At 42.5% G+C, this 22,703-nt stretch overlaps 1 protein-coding gene across 1 annotated transcript in view; it reads right to left on the reverse strand.

Moving 5' to 3' along the window:
* The window catches only part of USP8 (ubiquitin specific peptidase 8), a 67,230-nt gene that overhangs the window by 5,340 nt on the left and 39,187 nt on the right, over nt 1–22,703 (reverse strand). The window contains exons 10-17 of the mRNA XM_081109044.1: nt 22,101–22,245; nt 21,190–21,407; nt 14,583–15,167; nt 8,741–8,827; nt 7,703–7,780; nt 7,031–7,293; nt 4,322–4,534; nt 3,196–3,406 (exon numbers count right to left, since the gene is read on the reverse strand). Of these exons, the coding sequence (XP_080965170.1) occupies nt 3,196–3,406; nt 4,322–4,534; nt 7,031–7,293; nt 7,703–7,780; nt 8,741–8,827; nt 14,583–15,167; nt 21,190–21,407; nt 22,101–22,245 (1,800 nt within the window). The remainder of the gene's footprint in view (nt 1–3,195; nt 3,407–4,321; nt 4,535–7,030; nt 7,294–7,702; nt 7,781–8,740; nt 8,828–14,582; nt 15,168–21,189; nt 21,408–22,100; nt 22,246–22,703) is intronic.

Here is a 22,703-nt window from a genome sequence, read left to right on the forward strand (position 1 = left end):
CCGCTGCCGGCCTCTGAGCTGATCTCTAAGAAACAATGTTGCAATTATAGAAGCAAAAAACCCCCCAGATACCTGCTTTCAGCCTTCAAAGCTGGAGCGAGCAGGACTGAAACAATGTTGCAATTATAGAACCCAAACAAACCCTAGATTCCTGCTTTCAGCAGCCGAGGCCTCAAACTGGAGCCGAGCCTCAGCGCTAAAGCCGGCTCTCAGCTCCAGTGACAGCCATAGAAGGTAAATAAATCCCAGAATAAAAGAAAAAAAGAAAAAAAGGAGAGGCTGGGAGCTTCAGTCGCCCGCCAGCCTGAAAACGGCCCTCAGCCCCTTACCCAGACTGGCCAGGCATGCCAGTGGGGACCCCCATCCTGAAGGGGGTGTGACCAGCTGCAAACAGCCATCATCTCCTCATCCAGGCTGGCCAGGCACCCAAGCGGGACCCCCACCCTGATCCGGGACACCCTTCAGGGCAAACCAGCCGGCCCCCACCCGTGCACCAGGCCTCTATCCTATATAGTAAAAGGGTAATAAGCCTACCAGCACCGGGATCAGCGGAGCTGCAAGGCCTCCTGGCACTGGGATCAGCGGAGCCTCCCAGCACCGGGATCAGTGGAGCAGCGAGGCCTCCTAGCACCGGGATCAGCTAAGCAGTGAGGCCTCACTGCCCCAGTGTCAAGCGGAGCCGCAAGACCTTCCAGCACTGGGACCAGCAGAGCCGTGAGGCCTCCTGGCCCCTGGAGCAGCGTGACAGGGGGCAGCGCCCAAACCCCCTGATCGCCCTGTGGCTCTGTGTGTGAGAGGGGGCGAACCCACAACCTCCCTATCCGCCCTGCTCTGTTCATGACATGGGAAGGCGCCCCAACCCCCTGATCGGCTCTGCTCTGTGCCTGATAGGGGGGAGCTCCCCAACCCCCTGATCGGCCCTGCTCTGTATGTGACGGGGTGCAGCGCCCCAACCCCCCCATGGGCCCTGCTCTGTGCGTGACAAGGGGTGGCGCCACAACCTCCCCATCGACCCTGTCTTGAGTGTGACAGGGGGCGGTGCCCCAACCCCCCAATCAGCCCTACCCTGAGCGTGACTGAGGGTGGCATCGCAACCTCCCGATCTGCCCTGCTCTGTGCATGACAGGGGGCGGCGCTCCAACTCCCCAATCAGCCCTGCTCTGAGCCCGACCAGGGGCTGCACCTAGGAATTGGGCCTGCCCTCTGCCACCCGGGAGCAGGCCTAAGCCAGCAGGTCGTTATCTCCCGAGGGGTCCCAGACTGTGAGAGGGCACAAGGGAGGCTGAGGGACACCCCCCCACCCCGCATCAGTGCACAAATTTTTGTGCACCGGGCCTGTAGTCTATATATATAAAAGCCTAAGCAACTGGCCAACAGCCGACCGTCCAGTAGGTATGATGCGCACTGACCACCAGGGGGCAGATGCTCAATGCAGCAGCGGAAACCACAGGCATGGAAACATGGAACAGACTGATGAATCTCAGAGGGAAGGGGGAGGAAGGACGGTGGGAAGAGATTAACCAAAGAGCTTATATGCATACTAGAGGCCTGGTGCACGAATTTGTGCACTGGTGGGGTCCCTGGGCCTGGCCTGTACCCTCTTGCAATCCAGTATTCCTTGGGGGATGTCAGAGAGCTAGTTTCGGCCTGATCCCTGTAGGCCAGGCCGAAGGACCCCACCAGTGCACGAATCCGTGCACCAGGCCTCTAGTACAGTGATGGCGAACCTATGACACGTGTGTCAGAGGTGACACGCAAACTCATTTTTTTGGTTGATTTTTCTGTGTTAAATGGCATTTAAATATATAAAATAAATATAAAAAATATAAATCTTTGTTTTACTATGGTTGCAAATATCAAAAAATTTCTATATGTGACACGGCACCAGAGTTAAGTTAGGGTTTTTCAAAATGCTGACACACTGAGCTCAAAAGGTTCGCCATCACTGCTCTAGTATAATAATACATACAGAACATAATAAATACATATAATATGCCATCTATACTAATAAAAGCCTAGGTGGCCCTCGCTCATGACATCGTCACGAAATGGCCACTACAAGATGGCCACATGCACAGCAGAGGCGGGGCCTGGGGGCTGCTCCATGCAGTGAGGCCTAGGGGTCCCGCAGCTCTGTGCGACGCAGAGGAGGCCAGTCCCAGCGTCTGGTTGTGGCAGGGGAGGGCAGGCAGAAGCGGTAAGGGGCAATCAGGCAGGCGAGAGGTTAGGAGCCAGCCGTCCTGGATTGTGAGAGGGATGTCCGACTGCTGGTTATCCCTCGAGGGGTCCCAGATTCGAGAGAGTGCAGGCCGGGTTGAGGGACAACCCCCCCACCCACCCCGCAGCCGTGCACAAATTTTGTGCACTGGGCCACTAGTAATATATAAAGTAATAAAAAAGATGCTCAGGCTGTCCACAGTTAATCTTGTATAAAATCCTATCTAATAAAAGACAAAAAGGGTAATTGACTGTACCTTTGCTACGCTTCCCATTGGCTAATCAGGGCGATATGCAAATTAACTGCCAAGAAAGATGGTGGTTAACCGCGAACAAAGATGGCGGTTAATTCGCATACCTAGGCGCCAAGCAACGGAGCGAAGCCGGCTGGCCCTGGACAGGAGCAGCGAGCGAAGGCCAGTGTGCTGAGCGAAGAGCAAAGAAGGAAGCCCGCCACGCCAGCCTCCGCCACGCTCCCGGGGCCCGCGCGTGGCGAGCGAGGTGCTAAGCCCCTCGCCCGCCGCGCCGGCCCTTCCCGGCGAAGAGCGAAGGCCTGGGTTCCGGGCGCCGGAGGAAAACTGGTGCCAGCAGCCAGGGGAAGGGCCCCCAGACTGCGAGAGGGCACAGGCCAGGCTGGGGGACCCACCCGAGTGCACAAATTTTTGTGCACCAGGCCTCTAGTCATGTTTATAATTTTCCTTTCACATACATGTGGGTCACAAACACAATAACTATTTTAACATTTATAAATTTCTCACAATACAACCTGCTAACATTGAGTAACTACAAATTGTATATACTTCAAATACTAGACCTATCTGATATATGTGTTTCATAGTTTCACGCATTAGTACAAAGTCACTAGACATGATAAACTAGCACTGAACAAGCACCAACTATAATTTTAAATTGCTATAAAAATTACATGTTGAACAACCCTAAAGAGCCTTTGCAACTTAGAACAATCAAAATTCTTACTTTATTTAGATCTTCATGGAGACCGTCCATTAGGAACAGAAGCAGTTCCTGTGAATCTTGCTGGCTGTATCCTGCAAACTGGTCATTGATCTTCCCAATGGTGATTTTAAAGTCTTTCGGACTGATATACTTGTACTGTCCTGTCCATAATGCTTTCATGATTATGCCAAATTCTTCTGCCACTTCACCTTTATGACCCAACAAATTCGACCTTGGCAAATAAAATTACAAAAAAGCAATAAAGGAAGTTGTAAGCAGTCAAGGTGCAGTGGGATCTTGATGTCAACATTAAATTATTAATGTACTATGCCTTACGCTAAAATACTTATTCAGAGGTTTATTACCAAACACCCATCTGAATCTGATTTTGATTACATGCCTCTGACTGGCTTCTTTATGGCTGCCAGCCCTTTACTGTCTCTTTTTACTCATCGACAGGCTCCAGTTTATGGCCGTGAAGGTCTAGCCCAGGGGTGGGCAAACTTTTTGACTCGAGGGCCACAATGGGTTCTTAAACTGGACCGGAGGGCCAGAACAAAAGCATGGATGGAGTGTTTGTGTGAACTAATATAAATTCAAAGTAAACATCATTACATAAAAGGGTACGGTCTTTTTTTTTTTTTTTTTTTAGTTTTATTCATTTCAAACGGGCCGGATCCGGCCCGCGGGCCGTAGTTTGCCCACAGCTGGCTAGCCTCTTGCACTGCTCCTTTCCTGTCTGTCCTTTATTTATTAGAGGAGGCTTTCCAAGAAAAAAGTTATTTTCTCCTTTCCTACTCTGACTTCACTGGAAGGAGCTGGGTGGTTACATCACTCTTAAAAAAAAAATTTTTTTTAATTGATATCAGGGAGAGGGAAAATTAACCATTTGTAAGCCTTAAACGTCTATAGACGGAAGCAGCGGACCTTTTTTAATTAAATATATTGTGGCAGTTAACTGGTTAATCATTGACCAGCTGCCTCCTGCACCCACCCTACTAGGGATCGAGCCTGCAACCCAGGCATGTGCCCTGACCAGGAATCAAACCGTGACCTCCTGATTCATAGGTCAATGCTCAACCATTGAGCCACACCAACTGGGCTATATCACACTTTTAATATTATACTGCAAAAAGTATTTCTTTACCTGTTAATATCATCTTGATAACAGTTTCGGTTGAAATAATCAGCCAAATGTGTAGCATTACATAGGCACTGCAGTATTGAGTTCATGTAACAAGTATTTCCTAAATTACGAAGTCCAGTGAGAGCTGGTCCAAATCCTCCAAACACAGGATTGAGGTTCCGAATCTTAGAAGCAGAAAGCCTTGTGATCTCAGCTTTAGGATAGCATGCTGGCCTGAGGAATAAAAAGCATACAAGATGCCTTAGAATGCACAGCATGTGAAAATAAGGTTTAAATGACAAATGGCAGCAAACTCTAGGATGTGCACTATAGTACACACTAATCTTGTAAAGTGTTAATTACTTAGCTCTAGGGTCCTAGGTCTTACTAAACATTTACCATCTAGGTGACACATATCCTGTGACCCTCCCATGAAACAAATACCTTTAACCCAGTGGTTCTCAACCTTCTGGCCCTTTAAAACAGTTCCTCATATTTTTATCCCCAACCATAAAATTATTTTCACTGCTACTTCGTAACTGTAATGTTGCTACTTTTATGAATCGTAATGTAAATATCTGATATGCAGGATGATCTTAGGCGACCCCTGTGAAAGGGTCGTTCGACCGCCAAAGGGGTCACGACCCACAGTTTGAGAACTGCTGCTTTAACCTCTTTTTTGGGTCCATGGGTCTTACAGACATCCTGAGATAGATCTCTGCTTCTCATAAATAGTTAGAGTCTTATAGTAAAGAAGGCTGTTTCAAACTCCGTTAAATGATTCTGGGAAGTTTAGTATTACCAAATGTTGAATTCAACAGAATGCAAAAAAGGAATAAAACATACACACCTGGGTGGGCAACAGTAGTTTATATGGAAAATAATACATTAATAAATAATAGTACAAGAATAAACTCTGTTTCATGTACTCACAGTTGTAGACCTGTATATTACTATGGAGTATATCAAAGGAGGAAGAGGTTATTTGGGTACTATTCCCTAAGGTTGAGAACTGTGCTGACAAATATGGTAGCCATTAGCTACAGAGGGATGGATATTTAAATTAAAAATATTAATAAAAATAAATCCAGCTCCTCAGTTACACTAGTCACAATCCAAATTAGCCACTACCTCATTGGAGGTACAGATCCAAAACACCTCTATCATCAAAGATAGAGAATATTTCTATCAACATGTCTACTGGATAGCATTAGACTAGTGAATGCCTCAAAGACTTTGTTATTCAGGATATCTGAACTACTGTAGCATTAAGAAAAATCTTAACTGGTAGATCTTTCTGTTATTATTGATCCTAATCATTAATAGTTCCACCCTGAAGGAATATATATATATATACTTACTTTTAATATATTTTTATTGATTTCAGAGAGGAAGGGAGAGAGAAACAACAATAATGAGAATCATTAATCAGCTGCCTCCTGCACACCCCCTACTGGGGATCGTGCCCACAACCCAGGTATGTGCCCTTGACCAGAATCAAACCCAGGCCTGTCAGTCTTCAAGCCGACGCTCTATCCACTGAGCAAAACCAGCTAGGGCCATCCTGAAGGAATATTGAGAACACACTGAACTATATTTCAATTGCTTTTCTTTACATGTGCTCAGGTGTTGGCACTCATTTACTCTTTCTCTGTTCAATATATATAAAAATACATAAAGTGCACATGTAATAGTCTTTAAAACTGTGAAATTAATAAGCTCTATTACGAATGATGATGCAAGAAGCAGTAGCCCTGTAAGTTGCTTGGTGTTAAAAAAAAAAAAAAAAGAATGATGATGCAAGAAGGAATTAAATCTCACCAGTTTTAATATTTAATAGTGAGCCCTAACATCTGTAACTATATTTACAGATTAAAAAAAAAAATCTCCAAGTAAGTCCTCAATTGGCAATGTAAGTTCTCATGAGGAAAATATATCAACTACATTTTTGGGAAGTATTACCATAGGGACCAAAAAGACAGCCTAGTTGGAATTCCTTAGTAATTAACAAGGTGTATATTATAAACAGGAAAACAAAGCCATTTGTTTATACTTCCATCTATTCCCCTCCCCCAAAAGGTAAATATTAGCAGTGGTAAGTGGACTTAAATATTATCTCCTCATAACCCTATCGATCAGGAGCTGGGAACATTAGAGTATTCAAAAGAGACAAAGCCAGGAACATATAACAAGATACTGTTTGGGGAAACTAATGAACCTATGGATCACTGTTTGTGAACAGCGTAGCAGAAATGTAATGAAGAAAAAGGGAAGAGAATAAGGATTAAGAGCTGACACACAGTACAACGCTTGTTATTTTAATACTATATAAGTTTGCTCCCACATTACTAACTTAAAAAAAGTTTAGAGTCTGAGAGGTGCAACAAGGTAAACTCAACAAGCTTATAAATTATGCTCCTTAAAGAGATATAAGAATTATGAAAACTTCTAGGTAGTCTATAGCATAGTGTCTTAAAATGTAATAATGAATATACCTTTATATCTACTTTAATGCTTATGATAATCTTCTCTGACATATTTAAATTAGCACTTGGGAGAAAAACCAAGGACATTTTAATCCAGTAATTTCTTTTTCCCTCTATGGTAAAAAACAGTGGCTGGTGAAGCCATCCACAGAAATTTCTGACTTCCTGACATAAATAAGTTATGTTTAGAGTAGCTTACAAATGTAGCAGATTATTCTAGTTTCAGGAGTTAGGATAAACTTACTTGTTTTCCCGATTGACTGTTGGAGTGACTGTTGGCTTCCTCTTCTCTTCCTCTTGGATAGCCTGGGTTATATCTGGGGAGGAGTAGGAGCGCTTCAGCTTGGACGGTTCCCGGTCCCGCTCAGCAGGGATCTGTGGCTTGGCTTTATGAGTTGGAGGGGTGGAAGGAAGTGCAGATGAAGGAGCCATTTCCGGTGGATACATATGAACTGAGTTGGTGGGTGAATGATAATAACGAAAAGTTCCAGTGATTGGGTCAAGAAACTTCATTGGAAAAGAAAAAAAAAATATATAGAAACAGGTCAAAAAACAATGACCAGTACGTGAACAAAAAAAACACTCAAAAGTATTCCACTACTCAATTTGCTTTTGAATTAAAATAATTTATATAGAATGGTGATAATCACTTCTATAATTAAACTTCCAAAAAACTTCAGGTTTTAAATGACAAATGTCAGTAATGCTCACATATATTACACACAGCATTTCAGATTGGATACTCAAAAATCTAACCCTGCTATAATTAGGGAAATGAGCTAAATCTTCTATAATGAAACAGAACTGAGTGCATTAAAAATGTAGAATAAACCACAACAAAGAACCTTCCCCTCTCCCACCAAAGACTACAATGACCATGTTATGTATTTATTTCTGTGCTAATTTTGAATTTTACCTTGACCCAGCCTAAAGGCAGTCCTGGTACGATCCTCCCCATTTCTTCACTTCGTGCTCTTGTCAAAGGTTCCCGGGCCTTGTTTATTTAAAAAAGAGAAAAAAAAAAAAATCTGACTTTTCAATAAGTTTTGTCATATACAAACTTAAGCTACTTGTACCAGAGAACCAAAAGCCTTGTGTTGGTTACCCTTTATATATTATTCTAAAATAAAGCTCTTAAAAACAGAGGCAAAGAAAGATGTCTCATAAAAGGCCTATTTCAAAAGTTGTGATGAAATATACATAAAATTTACCATCTTAACCTTTTTCTTTCCATCTTACCCATTTTTAAGTGGCATAAGTATATTCACATTATTGTACAACCCATCTCCAGAACTCTCTTCATCTTGCAAAACTGAAACTCTGTACCCATTTAAACAACTGCCTACTCACTCCATCCCTGGACCCCTTGCAATTACCACTCTAATTCCTATCTCCATGAATCTGACTGCTTTAGGTACCCTACACAAATGGAATCACAGTTTGTCCTTTAGTGACTGGTTTATTTCAGTTAGCATAACATCTTCAAGATAGATCAATGGTGTAGTATGTGTCCGAATTTCCTTCCTTTTTAAGGCTGATAGTCCACTGTTTGTACATGCCACATCTGTTTATACATTCATCTGCTGATGGTTACTTGGGTTGCTTCCATCTTTTAACTACTGTGAATAATACTGCTATGAAAATGGATGTATAAATATCTTTTTGAGGTCCTGCTTTCAATTCTTTTGGGTATATATCCAGAAGTAGAATTCCTGGATCATATAGTAAGGCCTAAGTATTTTTTAATTTCGTAAAATAAATAGAATATACTACTGTACTTTAAATAGGAAGACAAACAGCATATAATCATGTAAAAACAAACACAAATCAGCTACCAGAGGTAGCAAAGATTCCCTCAGAGAGATTTTAAGATGGAGAATGAATGCTAGGGTAACAAATAACATATGGTATGTTATAATCCATGTTTTTCTCCACCCAGGGAACGACTACTTACTTTATTTTTTTCAGTGTCTTCCGTATTCTCTCTAAAAGTTCCAGTCTTTAGAATTCCACTTTCTGGCTGTCCTTTAATCTTAACAGGCTGTAAAATTATTAAAATTTCAGAAGTGAAAAAACGGTTGAATTTCCCCCCAATATATACCTACTTGCCTAATATAGGCAAATTTACCAAACTGAAATATAAAAGGAGAAAAAATTGAGACCTCTGAAAAGTTTATGCAATTTTATTGTCAAAGGTGGTAGAGTCCATGTGAGTTTTCCTAATACTAAAGATAAAGAACTAAAAATTTCTGATGAATCAGTAGGGTAAAAACACTGACGCAAGTCACAGTGGATTGTGAAGCACTGATTCATAATACATAGCAAAGTACAAGATATTAGTCATTAGTATAATTCACCAAGTCCCCTTTTGAAGAATAAATAAATATGCTTTTATTTAAACCTCATATGATTTTGGTTACCTTGAAGGTGGCATGTTCCAAAAAAAAAAATGTATTAAAGAGAATAAAGAGATTGTAAAATTTTATAGTGATATTCAAAAGTGTAAAATCCCACTTTACCTCCTCTTGGAACATAGCATAATTTATTTTACAAATTCACTTTAACCTGGCTGGTGTGGCTCAGATGCACTGTCCCATGCATCAAGAGATAACCAGTTTACTTTCCGGTCAGGGCACATGCCACCATTACAGGCTCAATCCCTAGTAGAGGCAGTGCAGGAGATAGCCGATCGATGTTTCTCTCTCATCAATGTTTCTTTCTCTCCTTCTCTTTCTAAAAAATCAGTAAAACATTTGAAAAATTCACTTTATTTTATAGTTCATTTAAAAATAACCACAGTAAAGTAAAAAATGTGTAATAATTTTTTAGAGATAATTATTCATTTTTTTAAATATATTTTATTGATTTTTTACAGGAAAGAAGGGAGAGGGATAGAAAGTTAGAAACATCGATGAGAGAGAAACATCAATCAGCTGCTTCCTGAACACCCCCTACTGGGGGTGTGCCTGCAACCAAGGTACATGCCCTTGACCGGAATTGAACCTGGGACCCTTCAGTCCGCAGGCCAACGCTCTATCCACTGAGCCTAACCGGTTAGGGCAGTTATTCATTTTTTAAAAAAAATATTTTTTATTGATTTCAGAGAGGAATGGAGAGACAGAGAGATTGAAACATCAATGATGACAGAAAATCATTGATTGGCTGCCACCTGCACACCTCCTACTGGGGATTGAGCCTGCAACCCGGGCATGTGCCTTTGACTGGAATCCAACCTGGGACCCTTCAGCACGCAGGTTGACGCTCTATCCACTGAGCCAAACCGGTTAGGGCATGTGTAATAATTCTAATAAAATTTATTCCAGAATAAATTACATATTTTGCTTACTTTTAAAAGAAGCATACAATGAAGGCAATCTTAACTTTTCCCCCCAATAATAAAAGGCTAATATGCAAATTGTCCCCTTGGGAGTTCGACCGACCAGGAGTTTGACCGCTGACCACCAGGGAGCGGTGAAGAACGAAGAAAGGCCCCAGCCGGGGGAAGGAAGGCCCCAATTGGCCCTGATCATAGCCAGGCCTACGGACCCTACCTGTGCACAAATTCCACACACCGGGCCTCTAGTGTGTTATTAGAAACATCAAACACTATATGTGGTAATCTCGGGGATATTTAGATCTGTAGGAATATTTGGCACCTATACTAAATGACCCCAGAAATATGAATGCTTTACGTTCTTTATGTTCTTGTGACTGCCAACTGCTAAGTATAGCAAGATGGAAAGAAAGTCACTTTGGAATCTCACTGCATATGTGATCTTAGGCAAGTTAACCTCTAAACTTCAATTCATTTGTAAATAGAATAGCTCATGGAGTTATCAATAGGAGGAATAAGATAATGTAGGGAAAAACATTGATCTATAGTAGCTACTCAATGAATAATATTTAAATAATAAGAGCTCATAAGTTCTGATTCTCCTATGAATAAAGTATTAGTACATGGGCTTCATTTCTCTAACTTTGGGTGTTTAGAAAGGTTACAGCTATATTTTTGATAGCTAAGGTTACCAGATCAGAGTTCCCCGGATAAGTGAGGCATTAATAATTGTTAACTTTGGTATATGCCTGAACTGCTGTTTGAGAAGTATAGAAATGAACAATCTTTAAATATGGCATTTCACCTTCCATCAAAAGTCATTTTCACACTACCAAAATTGTATTTCCATCTAAATGTAGGTTAAAAAGGCTGTAACTATTCCTGCTTTTATAGAAACTTATTTAGTGTTCAAAAGGGAAAGGCACTGTTAATTGCATAACAGAGGAAAAAAATTGACAAAAAATGTCCCCAATAGGTAAAGAAACCAATTCTGGGGGATAGCCCAGGGCAGAGAAAGGCTACATGAATGGGGTTATTGCCAGTATTCTTGATTACATGCCATTACAAACAAAATGGCAGACCTGACCAAGTCAAGTTTTTAAAAATCACTGTAAACAAAAAAATATCAGGCCATTTAGATATCACTGATTTAGCATATATTCTAAACAGATAGAAAATCTATTATATAAATACTAGCGGCTCGGTGCACAAAATTCATACATGTGGGGGGGGGTCCCTCAGCCTGGCCTGCACCCTCTCCAATCTGGGACCCCTCGGGGGACATGCTTCTTGCAATCTGGGACTGCTTGCTCTTAACCACTCGCCTGCTTGCCTGCCTGATTGCCCCTAACCACCTCTGCCTGCCTGATCACCCCTAAATGCTCCTCTGCCGGACTGATTGCCCCTAATTGCCTCTGTCTCGGACCCAGGACCCAGGATTGCCTCCTCTGGCAGGCTGCAGGCACCTGGGACCTGGACTGGCTTCGCCCAGGCTGGCCACAGCCACAGGGGACCCTGGGCGGGTGGTTTCGCCTGGGCCACAGCCGCAGGCGCCCGGGACAGTGGGGCAGGTGGCTTTTCTCCCTCTCCCAGTCCACAGGCACTGGCGCCCAGGACCACAGGGCGGGAGACTTTTCTCCCTCTCCCGGGCCTCAGACGCAGGCGCTGGCGCCTAGGACCGCAGGGTGGGCGGCTTCTCCTAGGCCCAGCTTTGTCTGGAAGGATGTCCGGATGGTCGTCTGGTCTAATTAGCATATTACCCTTTTATTAGTATAGACTAGTGGCCTGGTGCACGAAATTCGTGCACGGGAGGAGGGTGTCCCTCAGCCCAGCCTGCACCCTCTCCAATCTTGGACCCTTTGGGGGATGTCGACTGCTGGTTTAGGCCTGATCCCAGGATGTCCAACTGCCGGGATTGGGCCTAAACCGGCAGTTGGACATCCCTTTCACAATCCTGGACCGCTGTCTCCTAACCACTCACCTGTGTGCCTGCCTGACTGCCCCTAACTGCTTTAGCCTGCCAGCCTGATCGCCCCCTAACAGCTCCCCTGCCAGCCTGATTGACACCTAACTACTCCCCCGCCAGCCTGATCCCCCAACTGCCCTCCCCTGCTGGCCAGATCACCCCCAAGGCTTTTATTACTATAGATATGACCCTTCACAGAAAATTTCACTAACCCTGCTTTACAATAAGGGATTGACGATTGAATCATTGGGGCCAGGCACCAAGATTTCCTTTCTTTGAATAGTGGAGGGAATAATTATCTTGTCTTTAAATTGCCCTGAACATAAAATGAGATAATGACTTAGAAAAGCATAAAAGCACCATATAAAGACAACTGTCTTTTTCATATACTGAAAAGACAATAAAGTGGTAAAATGAAAAACACTATTTTTATTCTCCCCCTTCCTTCCTTTACAGCCTTTATTTAAACTTTGAAATTTAGAAAAATTTCACTCCTATTTTCATTTCTTTACATTCAATATTATTTAGTATTAGTTTCAGGTTTATTAGTTACAGTATAGTGGTTAGACAACCATATACTTTACAAAGTGTTCCCTGATATTTCCAGTACCCACCTGGCTTCATACCATCATTACAACACTGTTGACACTATTTCCTATTTAAGTGACAATAGGTTTACAGGTTCCTTTCAATCTTTCTTTTGTGTTGCTTGCCCTTCCTTTTCTTTCTCACTTCTTCCCTCATTTTCTTTATATAGTATCTCAATTGGCCCTCAAAGCTCAGTGAAGGCACTGGGACATGCTTAACCCATTTTACAGACCAGGAAACTGAGGCCAATTCCAGTTGGCTAAGGAACAGGACTCCTCGAGCCGGCTCTCCGCCTTTCCTAAGGGGCAGCCGCAGGGCAAACACAACAAACCTCCCCTTGAGGCTTCCAAGCCTCATTCTCCAGCACCTCTTCATCATGGGTGCTCCACATTCTTTCCTCTCCCCTGCCCCCACACCATTCTTTACTGACCCCCCTTCTGGGGAGCAGGTGGTAGGCTTGCACTCACTGTGCAGGTGTGCACCCCCATGGGGTGGGCGAGAACTGGGGGCCAGGCGGGCGGGCACAGGCTTGTTTTTGGGTCAAGGCGGGAGCAGGAGTCCTGGCCTCTCAAGTGTGCAGGCCGCAGCGAGACCCGGTCAGCACCGGGAGCTTCACCAAACCGCCGCAGTGGGGTACCCAGCAGTGGGGCGCTCCTCCACTGAGGTGGCGCTGCTCCTCCACCCCCGCCTCAGGGCTGCGAGTCTGCGACCCTCCGCCCGGTCGTCCTTCCACGCCTGCAGTCATCGTCTCTTGTTTCCCGCCTATTGGGGCCAATACACAACCTCACTCTCTGCAGGTGAGGCAGATCCCCACCCGCCAGCACCCTGCCCAGGCCTGAGCCCTCTCTAGTGCACCCCACCTTGGCGACACTCTGCGCACCTTGGGCCGCCTGCCTCCTGGCCAGCGGCTTCCCCAAAGCCATGGCGCTTGCCCAGGATCGCCCATCAGGCGGAGGCCTGTCCGCGCGCCTGCAGACCCCATGGCCACGGCTCCTGGCAGCCGCTTTGCCAAAGGTTCCTCTACCTTCAGGCTCTCTCCTCAGACCCCCGGGAGCTTGGCTCCCGCGGCCCTGCCCTTCCGTGGCTCCCTGCAGCCCCGCTCTACTCAGCTCTCCTGCTGCCCACCTGTCAGGAAGCTGCCAGGAGCCTTGCTGCTGCGGGCAGTGTGGTTCTGGGGCAGGGGCTGGGGTGTGGGGAGCAGCTCCAGTAAAGTTTAGTAAACCCCAGGCCCCCAGCCCCTCCCTGAGCGAAGCCCAGGGCAGGCTGGGGGCCTGGGTCCAAACACTGCAGCTTCGGAGGCCCCGCCCACCCTGGGCCTCACACAGGGGTCCTGGCTGGGGGCGTGGTTTAGGTGGCTTGTTCGAGCAGCCAAGACCCCGCAGCTCAGGCTGCACACTGGGGTCCCAGCTGGCGTTGGGGCTTAGGCGCCACACGGGCCGGACAGCAGCTCGAGCTGGCCCTCCCTGCCTGCAGTATGCAAATTAGCCGCCATCTTGGCTGGCAGTTAATTTGCATATCGCCTTGATTAGCCAATGGGAAGGGTAGCGGGCGTATGGCTAATTACCATGTTTCTCTCTTATTAGATAGGATTGGACACCTAATTCCTCCATAGAGAAAGGAAGAACGTATTTCATTCTAGTCTTTTGATGATCATACATCAAAATAAAAAGAATGTCGCTATTCATTTCAATTATTAAAATTATGTTGTATTTCACAGACATAAAGAGCAATTCCATTCTCAACCAACCAAAGGAGAATATGTGAGCAAATGCAGATGGATCAGTACAACTCCCCCTCTACCAAACTACTCAGAACGCCTGCCCTGTTTATGGACTCCTCGTGGTGTCATTTTTTTATGTACATTTTGTTTCCCTTAGCCAACAATTAATACTGTTTATGTCTGCTTACCTTGCCTGAACTTGCATCTCCTGCCACAGAGGAATGGGGCACATCTCCCACTGACTTTTTCTGTACCTCGGTGGTGGGACACTTTTCCCCCCTGTCTTCCACAGATTTCTTGGCATCGGTAGTTTCATGTTCATTTTTACTTTGTCTTTTTACTCCTGTTATCTCTCTGTCCCACTTTGCTGAGATTTCTTTACCTTCTTTCTTGGCCTGTTCACTCTCTCTCTTTTCCAGTTCTTCTTTTACCTTTTGTTGCTTCTCTGTGACTTCATTTTCTTCAGCTTCTTGTTTCTTTCTGGCTATTTGTTCTTGTTCTTCTTTCCTCAGTTTCTCTTTCTGTTCCTCTTGCTGTCTTTTCCGAAGTTCTTTTTCTTGTTTGTTTTTCTCCATTAAAAGAGCGGTTTCTGCATGAATATGAGCTTTTTCTTCATCTGTTAACATGGCAGTTGGAGGGGGAAGTACTGGCTTTGTGGAACGATCAGGAACAACTTTTCCATTCTGAGGAAACTGTTGCTCATGATCTGTACTTTCAGATTTTATTCTATGATCTTCAGGCAATCTGACTGCTGGTTTTTTAGTACGATCAATCTATAGCAACAAAAACAGAACAAAATATACTTTTGTCAAAATCCAGGAACTCATGTCTTGAAGTCAAGTTGTGATAAAAAACAAAACAAAAACAAAAACAAAAAAACCATCACTTTATGGAGACATCTGCCAGAATATCTATTTGTAAACTACCCTCGTGAGGCACTTGGCACTCTCAATTCCACCCATTCAGTATATCCTGGTGTGTTCTGTATATGGAAGAGTTCATCCTAAAACATAAATCCTAGACCTGGGCATACCTAGACTTAGGTTCCATTACTACATATTCAGTTGCCTACTCAATAACTTCATGTGAGTATCTCACATATAACAGAAACCTAATATGACCAAAGTTGAATTCCATGATCTCCCCCCACAAACATGGTTAGTTTGTGGATATAAACGCTATCAAAACAGCAGCTCAAACTAGAAAACTGAGTCTCATATGGTCTCCCCTGCCCTTCCGCAGTCTGATGATCTTCCTCTATTTCTCCCTCCTTCTCCATTAGCAACAACCAAGTCCATGCCAACACTCTCTTACATAGCTTACAACCAGTTGCCTCATTCCTTCTCTTGCCTCCCTTCTATTTCTCTACATTGTGGCCAGAGCAATAATTTTAAAACACAAATCTATGTTCTTCACCTGCTTAAAACCCTATTTTAAACAGCAACTCATTGTACCCAGATTACATCTAAAATCCTTACCAGGGTGGTCTCACCTCTGCCTATTTCTCCAATCTTATTTCACACCATCCTATACACCAGCCATACTTTCCTTTTCACACACACCCCATTCTTATTAAATATACTGGGGTGACACTGGCTAATAAAATTATAAATTTCAAGTGTACAATTCTATAATACATCATCTGTGTATTGTATTATATATTCATCTGCACATTCACCACCCCAAGTCAAGTCTCCTTCCATCGCCATTTATTAAATCTCCCTTTACCCTCTTCTACGACCTCCCACCCACTTCCTCTCTGGTAATCACCATACTATTGTGTCTATGAGGGTTTTTTTTCTTTGCTTATTCCCTCCACCATTTTCACCTAATTTTATTTGTTAGTTTATTCTGTTCATTAGATTCCATATAGAAGTGAGTTCCTATGGTACTTGTCTTTCTCTGACTTATTTCACTTAGTATAAGGTCCATCCATATTTTCTAGGTCCATCCATACTTTCTTCTTTTATTATTTATTCATTTTTTCAAAATTGAGTTTATCGGGGTGACATTGGTTCACAAAACTATACTGGTTTTAACTGTACAACTCAATAAAACACCATCTGCACACTGCATCATGCGCCCAACTCCCTAAGCAGTCTCTTTCCGTCATTTTCCCACCCCACTTTGCCCACCTCCACCTACCTCCTAAGCTCCTTCCCCTCTATCATCATTCTGTTGTCTGTGTCTTTGTGTTATATCTCTATATATAAAAAACCTAAGTGACCAAATGATTGGTCGCTACGACGTGCACTGACCACCAGGGGGCAGACGCTCAATGCAGGAGATGCCCCCAGGAGGTCAGTGTGCTCCCAAAGCAGGAGTGCCACTCAGCTGACCGATGGGTGCCAGACACCAGGCTCACAGCTGACGAGCATATCTGTGGCAGCACGAGCCTCTCCCGCCTCTACAGCAGTGTTACTGAGCGGCAGCAGGTGAGGTGGGGCCAGAATGAGTGGGATTGGCGCAGCGCCTGCCTGACCTGGGCTCTGGCTCCTCCCTGGCTGCCTGCTGCTTTGCGCACTACTATATCCCTTGAAGAACAAGCCCGATCCCTGCAGGCCAGGCTGGCATCCCCAAGGGGTTCTGAATCGCGAGAGGGTGTAGGCCAGGCTGAGGGACTCCACCAGTGCATGAATCCATGTACTGGGCCTCTAGTATATATATGGTTTGTGGGGTTTTTTTTGCTGAATCCCTCACCTTCTTTCATCTAGTCCCCCAACCCTAGTCCCCTCTGATAACTGTCAGTCTGTTCTGTGTCTATACCTGTTTCTATTTTACTCATCAGTTTATTTTGTTCATTAGTTTCCACATACGAGTGAGAACGTGATACTTGTCTTTCTCTGACTGGCTTATTTCATTTAGCATAATACTCTCCAGGTCCCTCCATGCTGTCTCAAAGGGTAAGAGATCCTTCTTTTATACAGCTGCATAGTATTCTGTTGTGTAAATGTAGCACAGCTTTTTTATCCACTCATCTACTGATGGGCACTTGGGCTTTTTCTAGATCTTGGCATTGCAATGAACATAGGGGTGCATGTATTTTTTTGAATTAGTGTTTCAGGTTTTTTAGGCTATATCCCATAAGTGGGATCGCTGGGTCAAGAGGCAGTTCCATTTTTACTTTTTTGAGAAAACTCCATACTGTTTTCAACAGTGGCTGCACTACTGAATTCCCATCAACAGTGCATGAGGGTTCCCTTTTCTCCAAGTTCTCAAGGCACTTGCTGTTAGTTGATTTATTGATGATAGCCATTCTGACAGATGTGAGATGGTATCTTGTGGTTTTCATTTGCATCTCTCTGATGATCAGTGACTTTAAGCATTTTTTCGTGTGTCTATTGGCCATATGTATATACTCTTTGGAGAAATGTCTATGCAGGTCCTTTGCCCATTTTTTAACTGGGTTGTTCATCTTCCTGGTGTTGAGTTGTACAAGTTCTTAACATATTTTGGAAATTAATCCCTTATCAGATGCATCCCTGGTGAATATGTTCTCCAATGCCGTAGGTTGCCTTTCATTTTGTTGATGGTTTCTTTTGCTGTGCAAAAAGCTTTGTAGTTTGATGCAGTCCCATTTGTTTATTTTTTTCTTTGTTTCCCTTGCCTGAGGAGATGCACTGGCAAAATGAATTTTGCTACAAGAGATGTCTGAGAGTTTACTGCCAATGTTTTCTTCTAGGATTTATATGGTTTTGCGTTTTAAGTCTTTTATCCATTCTGAGTTGATTCTTGTTAATAGTGTATGTACCTGTCCAATTTTCCTAACACCATTTATTGAAGTCTTTACTCCTTTGTATGCTCTTTCCTCCTTTGTCAATTGACCATAAGGCGTGGGTTTTTTCTAGGCTGTCTACTCTGTTCTACTGATCTATATGCTTGTTCCTCAAAGATGCTATGCTCCTTATATTAGCTATTCATCTAGAAAATTCCCACCACAGCATTACATTTTGGTGCAAATATCTTTCCCTTAGAAAAGACTGTCCTGATCCTTAAACTAGATAAGTATCGTTATATCTATATATCCTCCTAATACCCGATTCTTTTCCCTAATAGTACTTACTAGAATTCTGATTAAATAATTATAATTATTTGTTTAAAACCTTCTTTCCTCCTAGAATATAAGTTTCAGCGCTGAATGTGTAATAAATACATATACTGTTGTGAGAATGAATAAAATATTCCTAAAAGATCCTAAATACAAGTTGACCAGTAAACCACCTAAATTCCCGATTTAATGTGTTATATGTTTATTATTTCAATTTAACTGCATACTAACCCTATAAAATCTTTAGAAGTGATGTTAGCATAATTTTTGGTGAGGACAGTTTACTAAAACAAAAATGAGAACTTATAAGAATATCTTCTAATAACAACCTGCATAGCAGTCCTATAAAATGGATTGTATGTTTTTCCACTAAAAAATAATATCATAGGAAGAAGTTAGTGAAGAAAAAAATCATTCCTTTGTTCCTCACTTCTCTTTTTGCCCTGTCACTTAAAAAAAACAAAAACAACTGGCCCTGACTGGTTTAGCTCAGTGGATAGAGCTTCGGCCTGTGGACTCAAGGGTCCTGGGTTCAATTCCAGTCGAGGGCATGTACCTTGGTTGCGGTACATCCCCAGTGGGGAGTGTGCAGGAAGCAGCTGATCGATGTTTCTCTGTCATTGATGTTTCTAACTCCCTATCCCTCTCCCTTCCTCTCTGTAAAAAAAAAAAATCAATAAAATATATTAAAAAAACCCCCAAACAACTGCCCTAGCTGGTTTGACTCAGTGGATAGAGCTGGTGAATCTGGTCAAGGGCACCAGCCCACAACTATGGGCTTGATCCCCAGTAGAGGTCATGCAGGAGGCAGCCAATCAATGATTATCTCTCATCATTTATTTCTATCTCTCCCCCTTCCTCTCTGAAATCAATAACACACACACACACACACACACACCTACACTAATAAAAGAGAAACATGCAAATTGGTGTCACTCTGCTACACCCACCAGCCAATCAGATGAGTATGCAAATTAACCAACAAAGATGGCAGTTAATTTGCATACACAGGCAGGGAGCAAAGACTGAAGACAACGTAGAAGGAAGCCAAGTGCTGCAGAAGGGAGTGAAGCTGCGGAGAAACAAGTGGGGTGGTGGAGATGGGAGGGAAGCAAGCGGGAAGGCAGAGGTGGGAGCAAAGCCCACCTCAGCGGGTTTCACTCCCTTCTCTGCTTTGCTCGGACCGCAGGAAGCCCTATTCTTGCAGGAATCTTCCTGCAATGGGCCTCTTGTGTGTGTGTGTGTGTGTGTGTGTGTGTGTGTGTGTGTATTTTTTAAATCTATTCTCCCTTCTTGCTTTCTACATTTGAGAATGAAGTGGGAAGAACCACTATGAAGATAAGGTTATCTATAAAAGATTGAATAGAAACCAAAATAAATGTTTCCATACACATTGTGGTAAATGAATCCCTTTTTCCTTAATCTTAAAAGCATATCTACGATCATGTTACTTTCAAGTTTAAAATTCTTTAAATAGTTTCCTTGAGCCTACAGGATAAAATTCTAATCTCATCCAAGTCTCTCTTGATGACTTTTGCCCATCTTTCCATTCTTATCTACTATTAGTCACCTTACTCAACAGACAGCTGCGTCCAAGCATGCCAAAACTACTCACGAGCCCCAAAGCATGCTCTGAGCCTTTAGTCATACAATTTTCTACTGTCTTTTCCATCCTAAAATCTTACTAAACTCTTAAAGCCCAGATAAAAACTCCATAAAGACATTCCCCTCAGTCAGAATTTCTTTCCAGTGACTACTAGAAAAATTATGATATTCTGCCTTATGCTATGGCTGATTTTGTACAAGACTCTCCTAAACATCAGACAGAATCCATGGCTTAATCATATGTGTAAACCTTCAGGTTGTTTCATATAGAAAATCTTCAAAATATGTTTGATAAATTGCACATATCTCAAAGTCACAAAGGAATAAGGGTTCAATAATACTGATTAAATTGAAAAAAGTGCAATAACATAAGCTTTAAAAATTCTAAAATTTTTTAGATTATTATTGTTAATACATGCCTGTTATTTATGTGCCAAATTCTAAGGAAACAATTAAAGCATTGTTTCAAAACCAAATACTGACATTACGTATTTATCATCTGTAAGACAAGCTATCTGGGAAAATACTGTGGGTTAAATAATAATAATACACACAAAAAAACCACCCCAAAAACAAAAATCCAGAAACTTGAGAGTTGTTCAAGTTTACTGTGGTAATAATATAATCTTTTATTGGTATTGCCTGCAGTAAATAGACTGCCAGCTGGGTTTAAAAATCCTTCCAGTTATCTATTTTAATATTGCTGTATTAAACAGAACTGAATTATAATAAAAATATTTTACCACAATAAGGGTACCAAAGCATAGATTCTTTTCATTGATATTTTTCTTTTTAAAATATTAAACGTTATATATAAACCTTCACTTCTATCCTATGTATTTAAAGAAAAGAGACAGCCCTGGCCAATGTGGCTTAGTTGGTTGAGCACTGTTCCATGCATCAAGAAGTCACTAGTTTGATTCCCCAGTCACGGCACATGTCTGGGTTGTGGGCTCGATCCCCAGTAAGGGGTGTGTAGGAGGTAGCCAATCGGATGTTACCCTCTCACATCGATGTTTCTCTCTCCCTTCCTCTCTCTCTAAAATCAATAATAAAAACATTATTTTTTAAAAAAAGAAGAAGAGAATGAAGTGGGAAGAAACACTATGAAGATGAGGTTAACTATCAAAGAAAATTCATACCTGTGGAAAATTCTTTACAATAGGCACTGGCTGAATTATGGGTGAAACATCAGACTTAGAAGTAACAATTGGTTCAACTGAAGTTGGTAAAGTCAATTGTCTCATTCTCTCATCTTGACTGTTTATGAATTCTATATTTTCACCCAGAGGAAGAGGTGGCATCTGTGCAGCAGGTTTAGAAGGAACTGGTTCTTCCAGTGAGGGATAAGTAAAATCCACTAAAATCCCCAAAAGAATAATAAGAAATTAAAAGAACAGCACACCCTATAAACAGTACTGACATAACTCATACATGCTGCATGTGATAATTAAATGTAAACTAAATGAGGTAACAATAGTATTAAAAAATTAAAAATTAGGGGACTCAAAAAAAAAAAAATTAGGGAACTCTTTCCCCCTCCCAACGTGGGAGTCTGTGCTGTGAGATTCTTTTCCCTTCCCCACATGGGAGTATGTACTTGTTCTTCAATAAATTTCCACCTTTGCTTAAAAAACTAATAATAATAAAATTTAAAACTTAGCCCTGGCTAGTTGGGTGTTGTCTGGTGCACCAGGAGGCTGCCAGTTTGATTCCCCATCAAGGGCACATGCCCAGGTCGTGGGCTTGATCCCTGGGAGGGGTCATGCACGAGGCAGCCTATTGATGTTACCCTCTCACATCCATGTTTCTCCCTTTCTCTCCCTCTCCCTTCCTCTCTTTCTCTAAAAATCAATAAACTATTCTTAAAAAAATAAAAAAGAATTAAACAATAATTCCAGGCTATGAACATCTTGTATTTTTTATGCCTGAAAACAAGTTACTAGCTAATAGAACAAATGCACATATAACCAATAACATTACCTTAAGAACATAAATAATTTAAAGTTTATTTTACTGAAGCAATTGTAATAAAAAATTTTCACATACATACATGAGATAGACACCTCTTCATTCTTGCCTCGTGGGGGTGGACTGACTTTAGCATTTGTTGTGTACTGGGGATAACAAAGAAGCCAGTTTTCATAGCCTCCTTCTAAAACCAACGGCTCGTTGCGCAGGACAGTTTTAGTTTCCCACTGTAAAATAAGGAAATAGTGTTTTTAATATGGCAGCCAAGAACACAACAAACCTGAATTTAAAAATTGCTCTCTTGAAGATTTATCTTCTAAATGATAAAAAAAAAATGAGTGGGTCCTAGCTGGTTTGGCTCAGTGGAAAGAGTGTCAGCCCTGCAACTGAAGGATCCCAGGTTCAATTCTGGTCAAGGGCACATGCCTAGGTTGCGGGCTTGATCCCCAGTAGGGGAAGTGCAGAGGCAGCCAATCAGTGATTTTCTCTCATCAATGATATTTCTATCTCTCTTTACCTCTCCCTCCCTCTCTGAAATCAATAAAGATATATTAAAAAAAAAATTGAAAGCGGAATTAAAAATTTAACATTAAATGAAACAAATGGGTAGATCAGATTTTTAAAGTCAGACAAGTAATCAATGATCTTAGAAGAAAAATAAAATAAGTCTATATACAATAAAACC

This window comes from Myotis nattereri (genome assembly GCF_964212035.1).
Source record: "Myotis nattereri genome assembly, chromosome: 1".
Classification (NCBI taxonomy): domain Eukaryota; kingdom Metazoa; phylum Chordata; class Mammalia; order Chiroptera; family Vespertilionidae; genus Myotis; species Myotis nattereri.